This window comes from Mercenaria mercenaria, chromosome 11, assembly GCF_021730395.1.
Source record: "Mercenaria mercenaria strain notata chromosome 11, MADL_Memer_1, whole genome shotgun sequence".
Taxonomy (NCBI): domain Eukaryota; kingdom Metazoa; phylum Mollusca; class Bivalvia; order Venerida; family Veneridae; genus Mercenaria; species Mercenaria mercenaria.
The window spans coordinates 72,034,370-72,061,888 of record NC_069371.1 but is presented as its reverse complement, the minus strand read 5'-3'; the positions used below and the strand labels follow the sequence as shown (position 1 = coordinate 72,061,888).

General features: G+C 37.0%; 2 protein-coding genes across 3 annotated transcripts; one reads left to right on the top strand and one right to left on the bottom strand.

Moving 5' to 3' along the window:
• Window positions 1-371: 371 nt before the first annotated feature.
• Window positions 372-16,351, top strand: LOC123531556 (NADH dehydrogenase [ubiquinone] 1 alpha subcomplex subunit 10, mitochondrial-like). The gene is made up of 8 exons (XM_045312621.2): window positions 372-980; window positions 3,018-3,104; window positions 8,630-8,748; window positions 9,548-9,636; window positions 10,258-10,312; window positions 11,659-11,771; window positions 14,366-14,480; window positions 15,727-16,351. Exons 1-8 carry the CDS (start codon window positions 458-460, stop codon window positions 15,877-15,879), a joined length of 1,254 nt encoding a protein of 417 aa, XP_045168556.1. The 5' UTR covers window positions 372-457; the 3' UTR covers window positions 15,880-16,351.
• Window positions 16,352-19,784: 3,433 nt separating this feature from the next.
• On the bottom strand, window positions 19,785-27,403 carry LOC123532334 (uncharacterized). Of its 2 annotated transcripts, XM_045313744.2 has the most exons (8): window positions 27,274-27,326; window positions 26,709-27,007; window positions 26,302-26,389; window positions 23,862-23,989; window positions 22,826-22,916; window positions 21,981-22,093; window positions 21,206-21,332; window positions 19,785-20,799 (listed from the first exon to the last, which is right to left on the bottom strand). In XM_045313744.2, the coding sequence occupies exons 2-8, from the start codon at window positions 26,903-26,905 to the stop codon at window positions 20,752-20,754; spliced, it is 792 nt and encodes a 263-aa protein (XP_045169679.2). In that variant the 5' UTR covers window positions 26,906-27,007; window positions 27,274-27,326; the 3' UTR covers window positions 19,785-20,751. The 2 variants fall into 2 exon arrangements, with proteins under 2 accessions (XP_045169679.2, XP_053374311.1); XM_053518336.1 differs by having other exon boundaries at window positions 26,709-27,403.
• Between the last annotated feature and the right edge of the window lie 116 nt (window positions 27,404-27,519).

Below are 27,519 nucleotides of genomic sequence, written 5' to 3'. Positions count from 1 at the left end.
CAATTTTATAAGTAACCGATTGCAATCGGATATTTCCAAGGTGGTCGACTTTATCATCTGTCCGGGTTTATCATCAGTACCAGTAGCAAAACACTTAAATGCTGGATTCATTTATAATGTTCGGCATAGAGCTACACTATTTTAAATGATATTATAGTGAGTGAAAATCAAAGTTCTAAGATGATACCGTATTCTGTAATGAATATAGATACTAATATACCTTGCATTTTTTTCTGAAACATATACAGTATGGAAAGTGGTGATTATTTATCAAAATTTTATATGCTACATAATAGGTATGTAGTAATCAGAAATCATCGATCCAGTGAGACGACAAAGATATTTGTTAGTAGTTGCTCTCGGTATTTGATTAGCCTTGCTCTTCCGCTGTCGGCGAAGGACAGCCAAAGAAATGATATACTTTTAAGAAGAGTGTACTTAATAATAGACATTAATCATGTCAGTTAGTCAGGCAAGACTATGCCTTTTTGTAGGTAGAGGTAGTGCGCTTTTTGCACGCCAACCGAACTTTGTAGTATCGACTACAGTTGAAGGGCATAGACATTTGACCACTCACCCTCAATACAAAAAACCTTATCCTTATGAACGGCGGCGTTTTGGTTTTTTCAATGCTCTTTTAGATTATACAGTTGCAAGAATCAATGAAAATAGTAGGATTTTGATGATTGAAGGTCCACCTTGTGTAGGGAAAACAGAGTTTGCGAAGAAAGTGGCTGATGCCTTCCAGCTGAAGTATATGCCAGCAATCACTGAAGAAGATCTATTTATTCGAAATGGGTTTGATCGCCGAGAGTTGAATAACATGATGCCAACAGAAAAAATGAGGTGCTATGATCTTGACATGTTCTATGCCGAACCAGATCCAAAGAATATGATGTACTTTGGTGCAACGCAGGTTGACTTTTTCAAAGCCCGTTACTACCAGTATGTTGATGCGCTGAAACACCTACTACATACAGGTATTTAATTTTGTTTAAGCGAGCTGTTTTGATATTGGACATTTAGAGCATTAATTCACTTGCTGATTTATAATCCAATTTGATGCGATCCTAAAAAATGCCGAGTTATTTTTCTTACGGACAACTTCTCCATATGCGTCACTCTGGACAAAGATCAAAATAGTGGAGGAAATTTCCGATGAAATTGTCATCGCTGCCGCAGTGTTCCCGTTTACGGCGTAAAAGTATCTAAATACGCATTGAATTTGGTTTGTACGCAAATTTTTGAAGGCCATTGCGTACACAAGACGCAATTATAAAAATGAGATCTACAAGTAAATTTAATGAGCTCAGTGGGGGCCAGAGGTCAAAGCCAGGGTGTATACTGCTTTGCAAACTTTGCCCAATGGATAAATTATGATATGTATATTATGATATGTTAACATTTTGCAGTCTACCACCAGTCAGTGCGTTCTGTAGGTTCTGAAACTAAAGAGTCATTGACTTCAGTCTAAATTTTCAGGGGTCAGCCGTCAAGCGTAAATGCAACTTTGTCGTGTTGAACAATCTGTGGAGTTTCCACTTTTTCTATTTTATTTGCACAGACTAAATATCTGAAACAAGTTCATTAGTCTCCATGAAAGTCTGCAAGAACATTTAGTCAAACACTGTCTCTAGAACATTTCTGACCTTCATGTAGATCAAATAGTTTTCTTTGAGCCATAATGTCACAAAATACTCTCGAAAAGTTCATAAAAGCACTAAATGTACCACTTTTTCAAAACATAAATCAAGTCTGAAATTTGGAGGACTAAATAGAAGTGAACATAATTTTTGTGTCTGGATAATAATGGTATGAAAATGTGCTTAAAATAACAATCGAATATGAGTAAATGTATTGAAATCTGAACAAAAAAATGCAAAGATCAGAGGTGTTGTCCAGCTGATTGCTCCTAATTATCGAACCAACAAACCTTACATTATTGTCACCTACATTTCATTGTACCCCTGCTGTATACTATACTGTTAGTTAACAGTTGGTACAAACACGATAAAAGGCTGCCCTTCTGTGCATTGTTTATCAATTAATTTTTACACTGATCAAAAAGCACCTTTGATAATGACGGATATTATTGTACTAAGTACAAAACAGCAAGTTGACCACGTGTGTCAGTCAGTGCATGTGGATAACTGCATTGACTTAAAGAAGGAGTTATTCACTTTATGCGCTAAGGTGACGATCTGTCAGTAGCTAATTAATATAAGACACTTCACCCTCTGCCAGCCCATACTTCCTGTTGTGGTAACAAACAATATTGAAATTCAGCGGGATTTTGATTGACAAAAGGGTAGAACTTTAGAACTTGAGACATCAAAGAAAAAATTTGCGGATGAAGCCTACACACAGGGCAATTATTGTGCTGGTAAAGTACAAATTTTTCTCAATTTTCAGGGGTCAAAACCCATTACCTCAGCCTCCTCAGGTCTACCCAATGCACTGACCAGTCCTTTTTATCCAAGCATAAGGGAGTGGAATCAACTCTCTATGTATGTTATTGACATCAGTGTGAAGACTGAAGAAAGGCTTCTCAGAAGCCCAAGATGATCTTCTCTGGGTGGCACCTTTGTCTGTCATGCGTAGTTCCATCAGCGCCATTTAAATAATTTTTACTGTATATACAAATGTAGGAATGTTTTGACCTGGAGATGAAATCTATATCATTTCGCTGGTTGTCAACGTTTAGAGTCCAAGTCTGAAGAATACTCCTGGCCAGTATTGAAAGAGGAAGATGATTACTGTATAAGATACTGTGTACTTTCAAATAAATGCACCAAAGCATTGAAGGGGACAGGTTAAAATGAAAAAAAGTGTATTTTTTATCTGCATGCATTATTCAATTTATTGTAAGTGATTGAATCTTGTAAATTAAATTTCTAATAGATAATTTTTATTAACTGCTACCTTATGATATTTTTTGAAGCAGGGGTGATGTTTGGGATCGCATTTATAAAGGGGGAATGTATATGTTTTCTTCAAGAGAAACTTTTATATTGCAGGTCAAGGTGTAGTTTTAGAAAACAGTGTGTGGAGTGATGCCTGTTATGCCCTTAATATGGCAGACCATGGGTACTTTTCAAAACAAGGTTTGTAAAGTGTTGTACAAATGAAATTCTACTTGCCTATTTGCAGAAAAGAATTAACTATATATAAAGCTATTGCGCACATCCACAGGTCTGGGGAGGTTATTAAATTTTAGGGCTTCTCTCCCCCCTTACCTCCCCAACCCCCATCCATAATCGTGCTGAAATGATTAGCCCTAGCCTTTTTTTATCCCCCCGCCAAAGGCTAAGGGGATATTAGAAATGCTCTCCGTCCGTCCGTGTGTCCGCAACAATCTTTGTCCGGAGCATAACTCCAAAAGTACTGGAGGGATTTTCTTCAAACTTCATACACTGATAGAACACATTGGGAGAAAGTGCAGTGTGCAAGAACAATAACTCTACCTTGCCTATTTTTTGAGTTATTCCCCTTTATCCTATTTTCTTAAATAAATTTGTCCGGAGCATATCTTCTTCATGCATGGAGGGATTTTGATATAATATCTTGGCACAAATGTTCACCACCACGAGGCAGAGTGTCATGCGCAAGAACCAGGTCCCTAGGTCTAAGGTCAAGGTCACACTTAGAGGTCAAAAGATACAAGAATGAAAACCTTGTCCGGAGCATATCTTCTTCATGCGTAGAGGGATTTTGATATAACTTGGCACAAATGTTCACCAACACGAGACGGAGTGTCATGTGCAAGATCCAGGTCCCTAGGTTTAAGGTCAAGGTCACACTTAGAGGCCAAAGGTCAGATACAAGAATGACTTTGTCCGAAGCATTTCTTCTTCATACATGGAGGGATTTTGATGTTACTTGGCACAATTATACACCATCATGAGACAAAGTGTCATGCGCAGTTCCCTTCTTTAGAATTACTTCCCTTTGTTGTAACTTTAAATAGCTTTTATTGTAACTTTTTTATTACTAATCGTAGGGAAAAATCGAGACCACTTTTCTGTAGTACAACATGCATGCTACATCCAATTTTGAGGTGTATTTTGACCAATCTCTACCTGGTAAAGATTTTTGTGTGGACTTACATTTTTTTTAGCTCACCTGTCACATAGTGACAAGGTGAGCTTTTGTGATCACGCAGCGTCTGTCGTCCGTCCGTCCGTGCGTTAGTCCGTCCGTCCGTAAACTTTTGCTTGTGACCACTCTAGAGGTCACATTTTTTGTGGGATCTTTATGAAAATTGGTCAGAATGTTTATCTTGATGATATCTAGGTCAAGTTCGAAACTGGGTTACGTGCCCTCAAAAACTAGGTCAGTAGGTCTAAAAATAGAAAAACCTTGTGACCTCTCTAGAGGCCATATATTTCACAAGATCTTCATGAAAATTGGTCAGAATGTTCAGCTTGATGATATATAGGTCAAGTTTGAAACTGGGTCACGTGCCTTCAAAAACTAGGTCAGTAGGTCTAAAAATAGAAAAACCTTGTGACCTCTCTAGAGGCTATATATTTTACAAGTTCTTCATGAAAATTGGTCAGAACGTTCACCTTGATCATATCTAGGTCAAGTTCGAAACTGGGTCACGTGCCATCAAAAACTAGGTCAGTAGGTCAAATAATAGAAAAACCTTGTGACCTCTTTAAAGGCCATATTTTTCATGGGATCTGTATGAAAGTTAGTCTGAATGTTCATCTTGATGATATCTAGGTCAAGTTTGAAACTGGGTCACGTGCCATCAAAAACTAGGTCAGTAGGTCAAATAATAGAAAAACCTTGTGACCTATCTATAGGCCATATTTTTCATGGGATCTGTATGACAGTTGGTCTAAATGTTCATCTTTATGATATCTAGGTCAAGTTCGAAACTGGGTCACGTGTCATCAAAAACTAGGTCAGTAGGTCTAAAAATAGAAAAACCTTGTGACCACTCTAGAGGCCATATATTTCATGAGATCTTCATAAAAATTGGTCAGAATGTTCACCTTGATGATATCTAGGTCAAGTTCGAAAGTGGGTCACGTGCCATCAAAAACTAGGTCAATAGGTCAAATAATAGAAAAACCTTGTGACCTCTCTAGAGGCCATATTTTTCATGGGATCTGTATGAAAGTTGGTCTGAAAGTTCATCTTGATGATATCTAGGTCAAGTTCGAAAGTGGGTCACGTGCCGACGAAAACTAGGTCAGTAGGTCAAATAATAGAAAAACCTTGTGGCCTCTCTAAAGGCCATATTTTTCATGGGATCTGTATGAAAATTGGTCTGAATGTTCATCTTGATGATATCTAGGTCAGGTTCGAAACAGGGTCATGTGCGGTCAAAACTAGGTCAGTAGGTCTCAAATAGAAAAACCTTGTGACCTCTCTAGAGGCCATACTTGTGAATGGATCTCCATAAAAATTGGTCAGAATGTTCACCTTGATGATATCTAGGTCAAGTTTGAAATGGGTATGTGCCTTTAAAAACTAGGTCAGTAGGTCAAATAATAAAAAAAACCTTGTGACATCTCTAGAGGCCATACTTTTCATGGGATCTGTATGAAAATTGGTCTGAATGTTCATCTTGATGATATCTAGGTCAAGTTTGAAACTGGGTCAACTGCGGTCACAAACTAGGTCAGTAGGTCTAAAATTATAGAAAAACCTTGTTACCTCTCTAAAGGCCATATTTTTCAATGGATCTTCATGAAAATTGATCTGAATGTTCACCTTGATGATATCTAGGTCATTTTCGAAACTGGGTCACGTGCGTTCAAAAACTAGGCCAGTAGGTATAAAAATAGAAAAACCTTGTGACCTCTCTAGAGGCCATATTTTTCATGAGATCTTCATGAAATTTAGTGAGAATGTTCACCTTGATGATATCTAGGTAAAGTTCAAAGCAGGATCACATATCTTCGAAAACTAGGTCAATAGGTCAAATAATAGAAAAACCTTGTGACCTCTCTAGAGACCATATTTTTCAATGGATCTTCATGAAAATTGGTCAGAATTTTTATCTTGATAATATCTAAGTCAAGTTCAAAACTGGGTCACATGAGCTCAAAAACTAGGTCACTATGTCAAATAATAGAAAAAACGACGTCATACTCAAAACTGGGTCATGTGGGAAGAGGTGAGCGATTCAGGACCATCATGGTCCTCTTGTTTTTTTTTTTAAGATTAACTTCCCTTAGTTGTTACTATAAATAACTTATATTGTAACATTTTTAGCTCACCTGTCACAAAGTGACAAGGTGAGCTTTTGTGATCGCGCAGTGTCCCTCGTCCGTGCGTGCGTCCGTCCGTAAACTTTTGCTTGTGACCACTCTAGAGGTCACATTTTTCATGGGATCTTTATGAAAGTTGGTCAGAATGTTCATCTTGATGATATCTAGATCAAGTTCGAAACTGGGTCACGTGCCTTCAAAAACTAGGTCAGTAGGTCTAAAAATAGGAAAACCTTGTGACCTCTCTAGAGGCCATATATTTCACAAGATCTTCATGAAAATTGGTCAGAATGTTCATCTTGATGATATCTAGGTCAAGTTCGAAACTGGGTCACGTGCCTTCAAAAACTAGGTCAGTAGGTCTAAAACTAGAAAAACCTTGTGACCTCTCTAGAGGCCATATATTTCTCAAGATCTTCATGAAAATTGGTCAGAACGTTCATCTTGATGATATCTAGGTCAAGTTCGAAACTGGGTCACGTGCCATCAAAAACTAGGTCAGTAGGTCAAATAATAGAAAAACCTTGTGACCTCTCTAAAGGCCACATTTTTCATGGGATCTGTATGAAAGTTGGTCTGAATGTTCATCTTGATGATATCTAGGTCAAGTTCGGACCTGGGTCACGTGCGGTCAAAAACTAGGTCAGTAGGTCTAAAAATAGAAAAACCTTGTGACCTCTGTAGAGGCCATATATTTTATGAGATCTTCATGAAAAATGGTCAGAATGTTCACCTTGATGATATCTAGGTCAAGTTCGAAAGTGGGTCACGTGCCATCAAAAACTAGGTCAGTAGGTCAAATAATAGAAAAACCTTGTGACCTCTCTAGAGGCCATATTTTTCATGGGATCTGATGAAAATTGGTCTGAATGTTCATCTTGATGATATCTAGGTCAGTTTCGAAAGTGGGTTACCTGCCGTCAAAAACTAGGTCAGTAGGTCAAATAATAGAAAAACCTTGTGACCTCTCTTTAGGCCATATTTTTCATGGGATCTGTATGAAAGTTGGTCTGAATGTTCATCTTGATGATATCTAGGTCAAGTTCGAAACAGGGTCATGTGCGTTCAAAAACTAGGTCAGTAGGTCTAAAAATAGAAAAACCTTGTGACCTCCCTAGAGGCCATACTTGTGAATGGATCTCTATAAAAATTGGTCAGAATGTTCACCTTGATGATATCTAGGTCAAGTTTGAAACTGGGTCACGTGCCTTAAAAAACTAGGTCAGTAGGTTAAATAATAAAAAGACCTTGTGACCTCTCTAGAGGCCATACTTTTCATGGGATCTGTATGAAAGTTGGTCTCAGTGTTCATCTTGATGATATCTAGGTCAAGTTTGAAACTGGGTCAGCTGCGGTCAAAAACTAGGTCAGTAGGTCTAAAATTATTAAAATCTTTTGACCTCTCTAGAGGCCATATTTTTCAATGGATCTTCATGAAAATTGATCTGAATGTTCACCTTGATGACATCTAGGTCAGTTTCGAAACTGGGTCACGTGCGGTCAAAAACTAGGCCAGTAGGTATAAAAATAGAAAACCTTGTTACCTCTATAGAGGCCATATTTTTCATGAGATCGTCATGAAAATTAGTGAGAATGTTCACCTTGATGATATCTAGGTAAAATTCAAAACAGGGTCACGACCTTCCAAAACTAGGTCAATAGGTCAAATAATAGAAAAACCTTGTGACCTCTCTAGAGACCATATTTTTCAATGGATTTTCTTGAAAATTGGTCAGAATTTTTATCTTGATAATATCTAGGTCAAGTTCAAAACTGGGTCACATGAGCTCCAAAACTAGGTCACTATGTCAAATAATAGAGTGGATCTTGATCAGGATGTGCAGGCTGATTAGAATTTTGACAGAGTTAGTGTTTTTAACTTAGAATTTTTTTGGTTAAAGTTTTATAAAGCTCTAATTCTGAGTCAAGCACTGAGAAAAGTTGAGCGTTCTGTCTTACCAACAACTCTTGTTATAATATAATTGAGCCGTGCCATGAGAAAACCAACATAGTGGCTTTGCGACCAGCATGGATCCAGACCAGCCTGCGCATCCACGCAGTCTGGTCAGGATCCATGCTGTTCACTAACAGTTTCTCCATTTCCAATAGGCTTTAAAAGCGAACAGCATGGATGCGCAGGCTGGTCTGGATCCATGCTGGTCGCAAACCCACTATGTTGCTTTTTTCATGGCACGGCTCATATAAAGTATTATATACAGCTGAAACTTGCTTATCATTAAGTTTTGGCAATCTAAGAAAACTTATTCTTGAAGTCTTTCCCCTAAAACATGTGCTCAAGGTATTATTTGTAAGTTAAAATTCAAATATCATGAAATTAAATGCTGAGTCCCTTTGAACTCACTATTGCGCATTTTAACTGTATGATATATCTATAAATTCAGGTATACGTTGGTTCATGGACTACAGGAAGAATGTACTGAACTTTCTCTGGAAACCGCATCTCGTTATACACCTTGATGCTCCATCCTCGCTGACTGTGAAGAACATGAAAGAAAAACATGTAAGCTTTCTTCCAGGTTTTGTGTTCAGACTTAAGAAAGAAAGAAAAGATTAACCCTTAGCCTGTTGGCGACAAGTGGTTCTGCATTTGCGACCAGTGCTGTTTGAACAACAACTATGAATGGAATTTTTGTGCTAAATACGTATGAACTTAATAATGAAGATGTTTTGCATTTTTTGTATCGGTAACCGGAACAATTGGTGGCAGTTTATAGTTTATACTTTGGGCCCGCCCGCTTAGCTCAGTAGGTAAGAGCGTTGGTCTACAGATCGTGGGGTCGCGAGTTCGATCCTCGGGCGGGGCGCATGTTCTCCGTGACTATTTGATAAACGACATTGTGTCTGAAATCATTAGTCCTCCACCTCTGATAATTCATGTGGGGAAGTTGGCAGTTACTTGCGGAGAACAGGTTTGTACTGGTACAGAATCCAGGAACACTGGTTAGGTTAACTGCCCGCCGTTACATGACTGAAATACTGTTGAAAAATGGCGTTAAACCCAAAACAAACAAACAAACAGTTTATACTTTGGGATATAGCATGATTCATTCTCTTTTCTCCTGCGAAATATAGATATACATTTGTACAGATTTAGCTATAGCAGGATACAGATTTTCTTACATGTATACATACTTCAAAAAGTAAAATTGCAATATGAAAAACATACATACCTAGATATATAAAGTTCCTGGAAATACACACAAAGTCCACAGATTGGATGATGTCAACATTGAATATAGAAAAAAAAATATGTGAATGGTTTAACCGTTTATGATATTCACAAATTACTGTTTTTTCAGCCACAGTACGAACACAGCCCAGTATTAAGGGAATCTTACTTTGACGGCTTGAGGGAAAAGTTTCAAAAGTTTTATATACCTTATATGGAGTGAGTATAATGTATACGCAGCTTCATGCTCCTTGTTTACAGTTTTCATTTTATTCATGCTAGTACCAGGGCCTCCTCTGCCATTTACCAATGTAGCCAAATGCTACAAATTCAAAGAACTGGCTACAGGTTTTTGAAAGTGGCTAAAAGTCCTGAAGAATTTTGTTAAAATGTGACCAAATTTCAGTAATTCAGCTTCAATTTGACAATTTCTCTCAAAAAGTGGCTACAACTTTCTTGGGCCCAGGGGAGGCCCTGTAGTACCATTCTGGTTTTGGGAAATACAGTGTGTGGAAAGAATTTGAACAACTGTCTTACCCCGGTATGATTTTAAGAGAGGACTGAAAACTTGTTTTGGCTGTATCTCTGTGATTCTAAAGGTATAAAAGTTCTGATTTCATATCTTAAAGGCACTGACCTCCAGATTTGGGATAAAAATGATCTGTCTTTAAAATTGAAGTTTGGTCATCATATCATGAGATAATAACTTTAGCTATTTAAGTGTTAATATTTGGACAGCATTTCAGAAATTCCATTTTTCAGACAGGGAATCTTCTGGATTGACAAGTTTAATGATAATTGAATGTTACTGATAACCTGTTTATTTTTCCGTATTTTCAGGAAGCACTGTGACACGCTGTACTATGATGTAACAAATATGGAAGATTTTGACCTGGTGAGTATCTTTTTGCATGCTTGTCAATTGTGATGTTTTAAAAAAGTTTACGCAGAAATTTATGTAAAATTAAGAAGGCTAAAACATCTGGCTTAACCATTATCATGCCTGACATGAATGATTCTGTCTTTGCAACCAGTGTAGATCTTGATCAGCCTGTACATCAGATACATGCAGTTTGATCAAGATCTGCCCAGAACCGGATCTACTTGTCCTGGGCTTCGGGCAACCCAGTTACGATGAAGTCTGATATCTGTGCAGTCTGATCAAGATCTGCACTAGTCGTCATTCAGTCAGTATCTTTTTTGGTAAGTACCCCTTTGAACACTAAATGGTACTTTCCATACTGAAAGATAGACGATTCAATATAGAAATTCAGCAGTGTAAGGGTTATGGTGTCTGACTTTGAACAATTTGTATGTCTCTTACCTATATTGGTTTGAAACCTTGTTTGAAACGTAAAACTCTTCATGTGAGGAAGTCATCCAAGTATGTAACAGAAGGTCAATGGGTTTCCCATAGTGCTAACCTATACCTGAAACACTGTCTGGATAGGTACCGTTAGCCTTCCTCAATATCAAAAGCTGTAAAAGTTGCAATATGATCAAAATTGTGTTGGTGTACAAAATAAATCAGTAAATAATACAGTAAATCTAACAGTCTAAATACTTGATGTACTAGATAAAATAAGGGCACCATAAGAAATTATTTGAATGCGTAATCATTTTGATTGATTAGAAAGTAAGAATGGACTGCAATGGAAATAAGAAGAATCATTTCATCTTTTTTGTGTTATCCCTGGTATTGGTGAGCATTACATGGCTTTGCTTAGTAATATGATATAACTGTCTAATGATTTGTTGGTTTGTCACTATGTAATATTTATTATGCATTGATTTGTCATTTGTTTTATCGCTATATTGCCATGTCATGTACACTTGTGCCAAATAAAACTTACTTACTTACTTACTTAAATATTATAAACTTGACGGGGATGGTAAAATTTGTTCGTGTTACCAGCTGTCCGAGCCATCAAGCAATATACATTATATACCAGTATGTATTTTGACAGGACCTGATGATGAGGTTGAATGAAGGGTGGTGCACAAAATTATTTGAGTTCTTGTGAACAAAGCTCAGTTCTGTCATGCTTTCAATTTTCAGTGAATACCCCTTCGAATAATTAATAGTATTGCCAAAATACAATGATGGACCAGTCCATTATAGAAATTTAACAGTTTAAACTTGTAAGAAATGACTTAAGGTCAAGATTTGTGTACTTTATTTGTAAGTTTCTGTGCATGGTAGATATAGGACTGATGTTATTTTGTACTTTTGACCTATAGCTTGCTATGGATTTGGAGGGAATGGACCTCATATCAGCTAGATTTGGTGAGAGCTTCAAGTTTGCAAACTGGAGAAAAGATAAAGAAGAGCAGTGGAGCATGTATAGAGTAAAGTAAGTTCTCTTCATTACGAACTTTTTTCTATTCCCCGTTAAGTTACACTGGTACTGGAAACGTCAATATTTTTCCATACACTGATGCCTGAATTTTATATCGGGTGCGTGACGTAATTCAGTGTGTGTTGTGTCACTATTTTTATGCCCCCGGCATCTACTGATGCGGGAGGCATATAGTGATCGTCCTGTCCATCTGTTTGTTTGTCCGTCCGTACGAGGTTAACCAAATGGGACCGTTTCGTCTAGCATCAATACCCGTTACTAGAATGACTTGATACTAATGCAGATGTAATCTGTGACAATTCCTCATCTTTAGACATCACCTGACCTCAGTTTGACCTTGACCTCATTTTGGACTTTATATGGGCCATCTCTTGGTTAACCAAATGGGACTGTTTCGTCTAGCATCAGAACCACTTACAAGAATGAATTGGTACTAATACAGATGTAACCTGTGAGCATTCTTCATCTTCAGACGTCACCTGACCTCAGTTTGACCTTGACCGTGACCTCATTTTGGACTTAGGTTGCTTTATATTGGACATCTCTTGGTTAACCAAATAGGACCGTTTCATCTAGCATCAGAACCACTTACAAGAATGAATTGGTACTAATACAGATGTAACCTGTGACCATTCCTCATCTTCAAACATCACCTGACCTCAGTTTGACCTTGACCTCATTTTGGACTTTGGTTGCTTTATATGGGCCATCTCTTGGTTAACCAAATGGTACCGTTTTGTCTAGCATTAACACCGCTTACAAAAATGAATTGATACTAATACAGATGTAACCTGTGACCATTCCTCATCTTCAAACATCACCTGACCTCAGTTTGACCTTGACCTTATTTTGGACTTAGGTTGCTTTGTATCGGCAAGGATGCCACCGGGGGCATCAAGCGTTTATTGAACGCAGCTCCTTGTTTTCTATTTAGTTCAGTAATACACAGTGTCTTTATCAAATGTTCATGGAGAACATATTCCTTGCCCAGGGACATTATTGTCAATCCTTTTCAGGTTTTTGAACATATTTTTGATATTCACATAATATTTATACGTGTATATGCGTATGTAATAAAAAGGTTATCTTATCATCGGGAAATATGCACTCGTTCTTCAGCGGAAGAATATTGCGCTGAAGAACTTGTGCATATTTCCTGATACAAAGCTGATAACCTATAATTATACAGGATGGAAGTTCAGCTTACATAGGGTTAGGTCTGTTAGTACTGGCAAGTGCTCATTATAGAGGTTCCTTTAATACATGTAGCATTCTCCATTCATTCGGTACTGCATACGTAATTCTGCACCTGTTGTCTTACTTTTACTGTGTGAAGTTGTAAATGAGTCAACATCTGTACTTGCCTAACATAGGAATGATTTTTTTACCCCTTTAAGACAAAAAGTCTTTGCAAAAAAGTATGTAAAATGTTAGACTGAAGAAAAAAGTGAAATTGATTAAACATAGTGATACAAAATGACTGATCATACCATATGTAAAAGAATAGATTGTGCCAAATTTGTTAGGTTTATGTAAAAAAAACAAATAACATTGTTGTAATAATTATAGTCATAACATTGTCAATGTTTGTCTATGATTTTAGATATTCAGTTAATATTTTTTCTATTTGTTTGTGTTGATAGTGAGTTGTGGCAGTCTTTTGTCGTTTAAACAGTAGGCCTATAGACTTTTGTTTATTGAATATTTCACTCACTAAATCCAATATTTTTGTGGTTTGACAATCTTGTCTTTTGTCTGTTTTGACAGTTTCTTCTTTTGTTGTTTTGATGATCTGTCTGATCCCTATATTAGTAAAAAAGAAATGCTTATAAAACAGGGCACTCTTTTGGTCATTTTGGGGGCCTAATATAGGCCCAATTCCCCTCATAAAATAATATGTTTTTTCCCCTTTCTTAGAAGAAAATTCCCCTGATAATAGGTTGTTTGACACAACTAGATATGAACTCTCTTTCAAGTTATATTATAGTGTCTCTAAGGAAGGTTGTGCAGGCTGATATTGGTCTGCACTGGTTGCAAAGGCAGAATCAGTTGCCACCAACAGGCTCAAGGCTAAGTCTTGTATAGAGATACAAAAATGCAGTACCCGCCCGCTTAGCTCAGTAGGTAGAGCGTTGGTCTACAGATCGAGGGGTCGCGAGTTCGATCCTCGGGCGGGGCCTATGTTCTCTGTGATTATTTGATAAACAACATTATGTCTGAAATCATTAGTCCTCCACCTCTGATTTATGTGGGGAAATTGGCAGTTGCTTGCAGAGAACAGGTTTGTACTGGTACAGAATCCAGGAACACTGGTTAGGTTAACTGCCCGCCGTTACAAGAATGAAATACTGTTGAAAAACGGCGTTAAACCCAAAACAAACAAACAAAAATGCAGTGCTTTATATCATGTATTTAATGACTTTCCGGTCAGTAGTGAGAACTATTGCACAAGGTCCAAAAGTTTGATTTTATCCAAGCAAAACCTATTGATAAACTGAAGGCAGGTCAATAGCAACAACTATTGACTGTTGATTATTATAAGAAGTCTTGTAATGTATATATTCTGTGTACTATTTTTATGTTGACAGTGTGAGTGATCCAACAACAGTTGAAAATAACCTGAATTGGAGAGGACCGTGGAACGTACCGGAACTATCAATGAGTGGCGAAGAGCTTGCACAATTGCAGGAAATAGAAGAAAAGGTAGCATGTTGTATTTCTTATCCCTTGCCCTGCTAAATTTCTATAATGAACTTGTCCATCTTTCAATTTAGACATTGGCGATATATGACCTTTTTGGGATAGTACCATTAATTGTTAAAAGGAGTGCTTCCCAAAATAAGATACTGACTGAATTTGCAAACAGTGCAGACTATGTCAGACTGCACGGATATGCAGGCTGATCTTGGTCTGCACAGGTTGCAAAGGCAGAGTCACTTGCCGCCAGCAGGGTAAGGGTTATAATTGAAGAGGTGATGGCATGGCTCATTTGATTCTTGGGTGTATGTTCTGTGTGATGCTTTGATAGAAGTTTTGCAGACATAAATACCCATCTTCTTTTTTCACCGAGCCACAATAAATTGGATTATGTATCTACAGTTATCATTTATCCACTGTAAGAACGTCATAAGTTATGTGTCACTTTGTAAAACAACATCAATTAATGCCAGTTTACAACAGATCAAAAACGAAAGTTTAAGAAAAGGAAACTGTTGTCATTTCCATTTTAATTTATGCAGATGTCAAATTATGTGAGCTAGAACAAAAGTCACTTGCATTTTTGAAAATGTACTGGTATTTTGCATGCATGCAAGCTTAAAATCTAGAACCCTGAGACATGAAACAAGAAAAAATATTTGTTTGTTTTTCTCTTTAGATCAAAATATCTTTACTCCTCTAACATCACATTCTACATTTTCAGCAGTGATGCAAATATTTCATCTTGTGTTCACTTGGTGAAAGACTATAAGAAACATATTTTTAAGTGTCGTAATATGTTAAAATCTTTTTTTAAATTTAAACTTTTAAAAAGATTGAACCAAGGGCAATAGAAAAAACGGAATTTGAAGACTGTGGCCTTAATTTAGGAGCCATGAATTTGATAAGGATTTCCTATGCTTAAAATCAATATCTTAAGATAAAAAAATGAGCCTGGCCATGTGAAAACCAACATAGTGGCTTTGCGACCAGCATGGATCCAGACCATCCAGCTGGCTAACGGAAGGCCATTGGTTCTACCAAGGTGCTCACTAGTGATGAAATAATGCACAGAGGGGCACCTCCAACATCAAAGCTGGGAAGTCGCCATATGACCTATAATTGTACCAGTATGACATTAAGCCCAACAAAAAAACAAACAGAAAAATACAGACAGAAGTTGGTTGAAAGATGGGCTTTGGATATCTTTAATAAGTTTGTGATTACAGCTATGTTTCTGTTTTGTTTCCAGATCCCGCAGCTTAGGTACGCTGATCAATACTGGTATGATAAGGCTGGCAACTTCACACCAAGACCAGAATTAGGCGAGCATGGTCCGTTGTCTTTAGCTCGAGACGTTCCAGAATGTAACCAGGGAGTAGGGGCAAAACAGATCTCAGCTTAATTCTTCTCTATTTTAGGCTGTCTTAATTTGAATTGTGTCACAGGAAAAGGTACTGTGTCAGAAACTGATGTTTAGATATATATTGTGTCTAAATGAGCTAGCTAAAAAGATCAGTTCAATAAGGCTGCTTTAGAAATTTATTTTGTCAAAGATTTTATGAAATATTTATTTGAAACATAATTATTAGAAATTGAAAATGACTTTGTCTTGAGACACAACATTGAATAGAATTGTAGATTACAGATTAGAATTGATGTATTTGTATTGAGTGATCGAAGAAAAAATGCTGAACTGTTTTTGTTTTAAGGAAGGGAAGGCATTCTGATGTGACTTGTTTTCTTAATTTCACATCAAAGCTGATGAGAGAGTATGGACATTTTGTTATGTTTTAGCTTTGATAAGTAATTTAAGTCAACTTATTTGTGCATTGTTATAACAAAAAGCTGAAATAAAATATGCTTTGACCTTTGAACTCAAATTGTTTTGTCTACACCAGATATGTTGGCCACTTTAACTATTGCTTTTAGCTCACCTGAGCCAAAAGCTCATGGTCTGTTGTGTGTCAGTCAACATTTTCTAAAAAAATCTTCTTGAAAACCACTGTGCAGAATTACACAAAACTTCACAGGAATGATTCTTGGGTGACCCCCTTTCAAAATTTTTTAAAGAATTGAATTCTATGCAGAACTCTGGTTGCCATGGCAACCAAAAGGAAAAACTTTAAAAATCTTCCTGTCTAAAACCACAGGGCCTAGGGCTTTGATATCTGGTGTGTAGCATCATCTAGTGGTCCTCTACAAAGATTGTTCAAATTATCCCTCGGGGTCAAGTATGGCCCTGCCCTGGGGTCACATGGTTTATATAGTCTTATATAGGGAAAATTTTGAAAATCTTCCTGTACAAAACCACATGGCCTAGGACTTTGATATTTGGTGTGTAGCATCATCCAGTGGTCCTCTACCAAGACTTTTCAAATTATCCCCCTAGGGTCAAATTTGGCCCTGCCCCAGGGATCCCAAATTTTACATAGACATATTTGAAAAAAATGTTAAAAATCTTCTTGTCTGAAACCACAAGACTTATTAATAAGGCTCTGATATTTGGTTTGTAGCATTGTTTTATGGTCCTCAACCAAAGTTGTTCAAAATGTACCCCTAGGGTGAAAAGAGGCCCTGCACTGGGGGTCCCAAGTATTATATAGACTTAAATTGGAAAAAAAACCTTTAAAAATCTTCTTGTCTAAACCACACGACCTAAGCTTTTGGTATTTGATATCATGCATTGCCTAGTAGTCCTCTACCAAAATTGTTCAAATTATGCCCCTGTGATTAATAGAGGCCCCACCCCGCCCCGCGGTCATTTAGTTATTATATGGGAAAAAATACTTCAATAATTATCTAATCCTAATTCCAAGACTGTTTGGTTATAATTACCTGATGATCCCAAGTAATATGATGTCACTTGACTGTGACCTTGACCTGCTGATCTACTTTCTTGGTTTTTAAGATACAGCCTTAAAATTTGGATGACATACACATTTTTACACACCAATCATAAAACTGAATTTCATTGACCATGAATGCGACCTACTGATTTAGAATCAGTTTAACATTTGAAACATGTAGCTCATATTACTCAGGTGAGCGATCTACGTTTATCATGACCCTCTTGTTTCAGTCTGTTTCAATTGTAATGAGAAGATAGCTAATTGCATTGTATTTTGCCATCTAACATTTCTTAGGAGGAAAAATGGCCAAGACACAGGTACATGTCCACATAATACTTACTCAAATTATATAACACACAGGACAAGGTTTACTTCACTTAAGCCTTTAATTGTACACTTTAACAATAAAGGAAGTTTTCAAGATTATGATATGTGGAAAAAAAATACAGCTGAAACTCGATATCCCGGACAACTTTATCTCACAGTTCAGGTTATCTTAAAAACATTTTTTCATGTCCCGTCCTGAACACGTGAACAAAATATCATGATGAGGCAAAGTTTGGTTATATTGAAGTATATCGCCTGTTCCCTTGGAATGCAAGATACCATGTTTGGACTGTAATAAATTGTATATTACTGTTTCCCACCAGAACCTTTATTATCCCTCGCCGAAGGTGGAGGGATATAGATTTGGTGTTTTCCATCCGTCTGGAGCCGTATCTAGGAAGTGGTTTGGAATATTTAAATAAAATTTCATATACATGTTCACCACGATAGGGAAATGCGGCCTGTTAGATTGCCCAAGTAAACCAGAGTTATAGCTCATAAGTTTCTAGTGTTAACTATGTAGGATATAATAAATATGACAATTTCTGCTTTATAACTTCCGACACCCGGTCACCCCCACGACCCTGCCTGGTCACACCCCCTCCCTCTTCCCCTCCCCATTTTTTTTTCATTTCTTTTAAATCAAACATCCATGAATATTTAGTATCAGCATGCAAAGTTCTGCTCTCACCCCCAACTTGCTCCTCCGCCCAGTCACCCCTTCCACCCAAATCATGCACCCCACAACAATTTTGTTTTCATCAATATTTATTATCAACATGTGAAGTTTTGTACCCTCACCCTGTCACTTTAACCCCGCACCCCACCAAAAAACAAAAATAAGTCTTACTTAATTTTTTCAAACATTCCATGAAGTTGTAAAACCCCTGCCCCCGTTTATTTGCTTATTAGTAACATCCTAAATTTTTTACAGGATATATTTCATTGCCATATCTCAACACAAACCCATTCGGCGGGGGATAACAATTCATCAAATTTGCTTGTCCTAGAATTACTTTTATTGAACTTGAAATATTCCTTTTATTAGGTGAGCGATTCAGGGTCATCATGACCCTCTTTTATGAAAATTGGCATTGCTTTCCCTGGTGGAACATACTGGAATGTCTTCAGTGAATTGAAGGACCACAAAAAATATTTTGACAATTAGTCCAACTTCTTCCACAGCAATGTTTCCCAATTGTCCATTGTCATAATATAGCGCTGGTATGGAAACCCACGCAAAACTGGCAAATATTTGATGGATGTCGTCATAGATTGTACGTAATAGTTATAGTATGTGTGAGAGTGTGTTACCAGGATATATCAGAGCTAGGGGTACATCGAGGGTATTTTTCTCTGCACATATCGTCGAGGCCGGTAGGCCGAGACAGATATGTGAAGAGAAAAATAACGAGATGTACCCCTAGCTCTGATATATCCTGGTAACACACGAGCATTACATACTATAACTGTTTTATCGCATAGTTTATCATTAAAATTTATATATTATTTTCATTTAAATTTGTTTATTATTATTTTTACTATTTTGATTCCCTTTCTGCGCCTCGCTGACTGAAACACTAAAACTTCTGTTTTAGAAAATGTGTTCCTCAGATAAAAGTACCCAACAAATTTCTGCATTGGTTTTAAATCTTTGCATTTCATTGGCCAGACATATTGTAAAACTTGTTTTGTTTGTAAAAAAAATCAAAGAAAAAGAAACATTTGAGAAATCTCAGAATTTCATATATTTCATGTATTTCTGAATTTGGCAATAACTATCAAGTTTTTGAAATATTCTAGTTTATTTATTCTTTTATTTTATAAATGTAGGTTTTTGTGACAATTCTTTCTCTGTGAACTGTAAATTGGAGCTAAAATCATCTTTTCTTTGAAATGAAAAAATTATACTCCCTTGATAGGACCTCAATAGAGAAAGTGTTCCGATATATATCGGAACAGTTTTACTGTGCTGATATATATCGGAACACTTTTTTTCTTACGAAGCTCCATAGAGATTTCCGTGTTGATATATATCGCAACAGTTTTGTAAGATATCAGCACAGTTCTGTAGTAATAATGTGTGTTACTGTGTATAACATGCTGCAAAGATCAAAGGAAAATTGCCGCACTATGCGATAAATGATAATCTTGAATGCTGTTAAGAATTGAAAAAATATATATCAACAGTGATTTGTTCTAGAATAAAAATCATTGTTTTTTTGTTTAGATGTGTTTTATTATATCACTCAAGCTGCACCCTCGTGAGATAGTTTCTTCGAATCTAAACTCCAAACAATTATTCAGTCGACAACAAAACATTGTTTATGATGTATTATTTCGCAATTAATGCTCATCATGCTCATTTCAGTTTTGGTGACGTAATGCTGCTTGATGACGTATGGAGTAAATCAAATACACACAGTATACATTACAATTTAACATTGAGAAATAGAGAAGCAGTTTAAAATATTGTATAGAAAGCAAAAAATATAATTAAAGACTTCAAAATGGTTGCAACACTCGGTCATGGAGACAGGGAATGGTCTGAAAACATTTACAGTCGTCTAAATATTTTGCTCTCTCCTGGCGGTTCAGTAGAAATACAAGTACATTATAGTCATTCATTTAAACCTTTTTGCCGAGAACAAGTTTGTTTTGTTTCCAGTGTTGGCACCGCTGTTATAAATGAGTGTAATGCACCTGTCAATATTTTGCCCGCCCAGGGGGGCGGCGGGCCGACCCGGGGGAATTTGACATTTCAAAAAATTTGTTGTCTAAATCCCCACCCTAGGGACAACCTTTTTTGTCTAAATCCTACCCTAGAGCCTGGTTGGTACATCAAATGTTTGTCAAATTCCCGCCTGTCGGGAATGGTCTTCTGTCTAAAGTCCCGTGTATGCCCGCCGCTCCCCCGGGCGGGCAAAATATTGACAGGTGCATAACTAAATGTTTCAAATGATGATTTTGCACTTAAAGGTATGTCGATTGTGAAATTCCTAATATTCAACTCCCCAACCAGGTCATGTTAGATTACATTATATATATTCCAGGATTCAGTTGGAGGCAAATTTTCTGTATCACACATGTAACTGATGTCACATTTTTTCATAATTTCTTCTACAGCAGACTACTGTACATCCTCTCTGAAACATGAAACATAAACTTTTGCTTAAAGTGTGACACCATAATTTTGCTAAATATCTTTTAAATACATAGTAGAAATGTAAACTGCAATAAGACGTTTACAAATGATCGATATTGTCTAAGTATTTAAATTAAATGTATTTGAAATTGCAGGGCAAAATAGTGTACGGTAAGTGAACTTACCCCTTTAGCTCGCGTCACTTCGATCAACGAAATGTCTACGTTGTATAATGTATACATATATAAATTTTTAAAGATTATAAACAATTTAATGACATTTTGACAATATATTTTTAGCAGCAACTTTCTAGCAGAAATGTTATCTTCTACAAGTAAGAGGTTAGATAACAAGAATTAAGAAAAACTTAGAACAGTACACAATTGTAAAACTTGGCAGAGATATACCTTTACGTTGCCAGGGAGACCACACCAGAAGGAACTGTTGGGAATAACTTCTTTTCCTGTCGCCTTTTTACAGAATTTCATTATCGCCGCACCAACAACAAAATACAGCAAAGCCACACAAACAACTCTAAAATACATCACACGTTTTACAAATATGCTACAGAATAATTCGCTCTGATTTGGGGGTGAAATAAACTGATATTGCTTCACTAAATCTGGTAAATTATGGAACAAAGTAAAATCAATAGTAATGTGTTTTAATGATTGGATCAAATTATTTATTGCCGTCTTATTTCCTTTCTAAATTATTGGCTTAGGGGCAGGAGAGCCAAGCCCTCCCCCTACCATTCTTGAGAGAAGGGGGCCTGTATATGGTCCCCCACCCCCGAGTTTTTGACCGAAAAACTAATTATTCCCAGAAAAAATAGATAAAGTGAAAAGGCTAATTTAAGTCCCCTTCCACCCCCCCCCCACCCCCCTCCACACACACACACTATGGTTTCGCTCTTACGCCATGAAAATACCATTTGTACTATAAAATACCTTAAAAGTAGTGTGTCTGTAGGACTGTCCTAAGAAAACCTAGAATGAAAAGGCTCCAGTGACAATACCATAAGAGAAAAGGACGATAGGCCTACTCTCCTACAAAATGTGCATTTTATCTAGATAACCAAATAAATTTTTTTCTCTGTAAATACTGATTTACCCCAAACGAAATGATTATGAGTTCTCTCATTTATTAAATATTGCATTTATCTAAAAACAAGTTGTGTACCCAATTAGTATGATGTATCCGATGCCAAGACTGGAAGTGGAACCCTCTTGCCCAATTATACCATTGGCATCGCATCTGTTCCCGCATGCGCATGCCGTATACACTGTTAAAATCTGAAAACATTTCAAGAAATACAGTCTCGTGAAAATAAATAAATAAATCCATATTTATGTAAGCATTGCAACAGAATCCCCGATCCGTTTGATGCACAGTACTACTGTGATTAGCACCAGGTCGTTGTGGATGCACAATATACACGCTACTTTCCACAATATCAGTAGTATTGCAGTTGTTAAAATAGGTCACGTCACCTCTAAGCTGTACAGCAGAAATCTATACAGATTTTATATGTTGAAATATGTACGCTTATTATTATTATATATCTGTATAAATTCTGTAAAACATACGGCTTGTTTTTCAAAAGTAAATACGAACATTCCGAATTGCGCTTTAAATCCTGTATTGTGCATGTTGCTGGACTATCGCTAATTAATATTCATGACTTGACACGGTTCAGCACACAAAACCCCATCTAGTTCCATTTTAACATTGAAAAAAAAACCTTGAAGGTTTTGTTGATGCTTACTGGTCAAAAACAAAACAACCAAAAAGGCAGAGGTAATGTAATAGAAGTGTCATTATAACTGCAGCTAGATCTGGGATGTTGCATTCGGCTCGACTGTATTTCGTCTGGCCGGATCGCACGAGGCGCGCAAGATCAAGCTACTATTACAATAACCCTATTTTATTTGAAGAAAACGTCAGCATTGTAAAAAGCATACTCTGATCGAAATGATTTGTTGTCAGTGAAAAACATCGAGACAATATAGCTTTCAAGATCTTACGTATAAGTTTTCGCTCATGGTTCCATTTGGATAGAACTGTGGAGGCCCCGGATGTGGACTGTCATCACACATCAAATACACAAATGTATGACTACACAATGATACACAAATATATGATTGCAACATATTGATAAAATAGTATCTTAATTTTACAACTTTCAGCGATAGAAAAATGACACTCCCTGTTCCTGTGTTTATCAGACTATCTTAAGGTTCATGTAAAGTGTTTGGAGACCACCCCACAGGTGAATTTTGATTTTGGAAATTTATTCTTCAAAGACCGTTTCTGTTTATTATAAATACACTGAATTGTTCAGAGGAAGTAGGGAATACATTATACAAAGGTAAGCCTCTTTGAGAATAAGTATTTTGTCTAAAATTACATGTCCTTCGACCATCACGTTTCTATTCTGTAGAAAATATCAAACTTATTTTTCAAAAGTATTTTTTTCTTTAAATTTGTTTTGTTTGTATCTGTAACATATTTATTTAGGTACTCCTAGTATTGAAATACAGTTAACTTACATATTTTCTGAAATATAGGAGTATTTTGTCATTTTGACAGCTCTACTTTCACTTTCGTTTTGCAATTTTGGCAACTGTTTGAAATGTAGATGTATTGTAGCAATTTTAGCACTGGGAGTACCTGGAGAAATATGTTAGGCACACAATAAGTATAGACCTAATGTCAAAATATCTTTGAAAAAGAAGTTTGATATTTTTTACAAAACAGAATGTGGACAAGCAAAGTACATGTCATATAAGAGAAATATTATTATACTGAACAAAACAACCTCTCTTGAATGACACGTCTACTCTTTCTGAACAGTTTGGTATACAATGTATGAAAAACAAAGGCCTATGAGGTCTCAAAACATGGAAAAAAAATTCACTAGCGGGGCAGTCTCAAACACTTTACATGAACCTTAAAATTTCAAAAAGAATGCTGTTACTTGCAGAGAGTACTACAGGTTGTATCTTCTTTACAAATACGGCGTGATCATTTGAATATTACGGTCATATTCGTGTAACTTACACATTTCCAAGTGCTCCTGCAGTATACCCTATAACGGTATCTCCGGTTTGTTCGTCATACGTGAACTGGGGCATTTCCGCCGAGCCGGTCATCTCAGTCTTGCCCGTTGCACGATCTCTGCGACATACCTGTTGTAAAAATGAACCTTAATACCGTGGCTTCATCACATGAACAAGATGTTTTAACGCGACTCGAGCGCCATAACATTTTTGCATTTTGCGGAAGGGAGAAATCCATTGCAACGTATGAAAAATATCGACATAGTTCTTATCATTTTACCAATATCCTAACACATTATTTTCACTCACTTTATCATTTTCTAGGTCAAGTTAATTTACACATTCTTTGCCAATCGAAAGATATGTTAAATACAGTAATTCAGTCAAAAGCATAGGCTTCAGTAAACTGTATTTACGTTACCGCTGTGCAAATGTATTCCGTGATTTTTTTTTCTTACCACTACTTACATTTAAAATTCGATGAAAAGTTGAAATAGATATACTTATTTACGGTGCCCCTAAAGTGACATGTTACACACTTTTTTTTCCAATTAGGTAATGTGAGACTTTTTTTTTTATTTCGTTTAAACGAAATGATTTCGTTTAAACGAAATCAATTCGTTTAAACGAAATCATTAAACGAAATCAATTCGTTTAAACGAAATCATTTCGTTTAAACGAAATAAAAAAAAGTCTCACATTACTTAACTGGAAAAATGTGTGTAACATGTCACTTTAGGGGTAGTACCTATTGATGCGATAGTGAGATTAAATTCTAGGAAAAGTTACCATAAATTGTTGATATAGTATATATGTAAAGTATTTACGCTAATTTTACCTGGACTCACAAATACTACTGCTGACTTCTGTGAAAGATATAGATGGGTTTCACTGACTTCGGATTGGCTTCAAGCAACTGATTTTTGTGTGTGTGAGCTTTACTTATGGCGACTTTAATAAGTTGAATTCTTTGAAAGGTTCACAATAATTGTACTTTCTAGGCCTTACTGTAAACAGCTGAATTCTGTAAAAGCTCCACATGGTTTGAACTTAAAAGCGGAATTTTAGGAAATGTACCTATACATTGTTCTTAACTGCGGTGTTACTACAAGCAGCTGATTTCTGCAAATGTTCCAAGTGGATTATTCTTAATTCGTACTTGCTACAAATTAATTTTTTGATAAGTTCACATGCTAGTACTTACTGCTGCGTTACCACAGCTGAATCCGGTGAAAGTTTCATATGTACTATACTTACTGCTGCGTTACCACAGCTAAATCCGCCGGAAGGTCTACATGTATTGTGCTTACTGCTGCGTTACCACAGCTGAATTCGGTGAAAGGTCCACATGGAGTGTACTTACTACTGCGATACCACAGCTGAGTTCGGTGAAAGGTCCACATGGAGTGTACTTACTGCTGCGATACCACAGCTGAGTTCGGTGAAAGGTCCACATGGAGTGTACTTACTGCTGCGATACTACAGCTGAGTTCGGTGAAAGGTCCACATGGAGTGTACTTACTGCTGCGATACCACAGCTGAGTTCGGCGAAAGGTCCACATGGAGTGTACTTACTACTGCGTTACCACAGCTGAGTTCGGCGAAAGGTCCACATGGACTGTACTTACTGCTGCGATACCACAGCTGAGTTCGGCGAAAGGTCCACATGGACTGTACTTACTGCTGCGATACCACAGCTGAATTCGGCGAAAGGTCCACATGGACTGTACTTACTGCTGCGTTACCACAGGTGAATTCGGCGAAAAGTCCACATGGAGTGTACTTACTGCTGCGATACCACAGCTGAATTCGGTGAACGGTCCACATGGAGTGTACTTACTGCTGCGATACCACAGCTGAATTCGGTGAAAGGTCCACATGGAGTGTACTTACTGCTGCGAGTGTACTTACTGCTGCGTTACCACAGCTGCATTCGGTGAAAGGTCCACATGGATTGTACTTACTGCTGCGTTACCACAGCTGAATTCGGTGAAAGGTCCACATGGATTGTACTTACTGCTGCGTTACCACAGGTGAATTCGGTGAAAGGTCCACATGGATTGTACTTACTGCTGCGTTACCACAGCTGAATTCGGTGAAAGGTCCACATGGAGTGTACTTACTGCTGCGTTACCACAGATGAGTTCGGTGAAAGGTCCACATGGAGTGTACTTACTGCTGCGATACCACAGATGAGTTCGGCGAAAGGTCCACATGGAGTGTACTTACTACTGCGTTACCACAGCTGAGTTCGGCGAAAGGTCTACATGGACTGTACTTACTGCTGCGATACCACAGCTGAGTTCGGCGAAAGGTCCACATGGAGTGTACTTACTGCTGCGATACCACAGCTGAGTTCGGCGAAAGGTCCACATGGAGTGTACTTACTGCTGCGATACCGCAGCTGCATTCGGTGAAAGGTCCACATGGATTGTACTTACTGCTGCGTTACCACAGCTGAATTCGGTGAAAGGTCCACATGGATTGTACGAATACTCGTATCCATCTTTAGACAAAACATCTTTAAATCTAAAATCAATATGAAGTTTTGGTAAAATATATCTTTTTGTTGCAACATCCGATTTATCGTCTGTATATTCTATTTAGATATTCATCGGGTCAAAAATTTTTAGACAGCCATATTCACTTCGTCAATATAAATACTATTAATTTTATCAAAGTATGCGACTCTTCCTTTTAAATTATTTATCACTGGACGTGTATGTCAACGATATGAAGCCAAAAACTGTAGAATTCTCACATATGTAAAATTTTGGGTGTTATGTCGGCTTTAGAAATCTTATGTTACCGCAATAGAAAAAAAACGCAAACAGGATTAAGCAGGTACCTGGGAGAACCGTCTGTGTTTCCAAGACTAGTGATATCTATAACAGTGTCATCATCCTGGAATTTACACTTACATTCGTTTATCCCCACACATACATGTGGAGTCTGTGTCAAAACGTCACGTGATATTACTAGAAATGAAATAAGCCAAGACAACCACATTTTAGTTAATGTCTTCCTTTGCAAACTCAAGCACATAAATAATCACTTCATGTACACGCTGCAACTTTTGTCGTTTATTCCACAAGTTCTACTTTGAGAACAGCGACATTTCTGTTTCGTCGGGGATTAAACTTGTCTCTAGATGGATTTCAAAATTTGAAGGAAGAAAACAGAGAGTAACTGATTTAATGATAAATCAGTATTGATTAGATTGATACATTTTATACAAAAGGCAGCTGCATTCCTTATATGTTGTTTAAATTTCAATAGTTTGAGTAACGGTTTTTGAAAGTTTCTTCATCTTTTATTTGTTAATGTGTTATTGCGCAAAAATGTGTACAAAAACTCATAAAACGCTCGAAATTACTTTAAAATTTCTGTCTATTGCAAATAGGCCTACTAACTAAAGAATTCCTTTTCTAATTTTCAACAAAATTTTAATGACAAATCTATTTGCATGCAGCTTAAATGACACTGCTCTTCTAGCTGTTTTGGCAAATTCCACTTAATTTCCACCAAAATGAAGAAATCCACCACTTTTATATAATTTTTTCCCCAAGTATAACACTTGTACATAGCGATATATACCTAGGGTGCATTTTAAATCTAGATAATCTAGTCCAGTTTAATTCGTATCAGTTTGAATCACT

What these genes read in the sequence shown, in the direction of transcription:
- LOC123532334 (XM_053518336.1), bottom strand. Translation starts at nt 26,905, where the DNA reads ATGTGCTTGAGTTTGCAAAGGAAGACATTAACTAAAATGTGGTTGTCT. An exon ending in TCAGCTGTGGTAACGCAGCA is followed by an intron (nt 23,990 to 26,301) that starts GTAAGTACAATC and finishes TTTTTACAACAG; the next exon opens with GTATGTCGCAGAGATCGTGC. An exon ending in CCATGAGCGAAAACTTATAC is followed by an intron (nt 22,094 to 22,825) that starts GTAAGATCTTGA and finishes AAATGTTTTCAG; the next exon opens with ATTTTAACAGTGTATACGGC.
- LOC123531556 (XM_045312621.2), top strand. Translation starts at nt 458, where the DNA reads ATGTCAGTTAGTCAGGCAAGACTATGCCTTTTTGTAGGTAGAGGTAGT. An exon ending in GAAACACCTACTACATACAG is followed by an intron (nt 981 to 3,017) that starts GTATTTAATTTT and finishes TTTATATTGCAG; the next exon opens with GTCAAGGTGTAGTTTTAGAA. An exon ending in ATATGGAAGATTTTGACCTG is followed by an intron (nt 10,313 to 11,658) that starts GTGAGTATCTTT and finishes TTTGACCTATAG; the next exon opens with CTTGCTATGGATTTGGAGGG.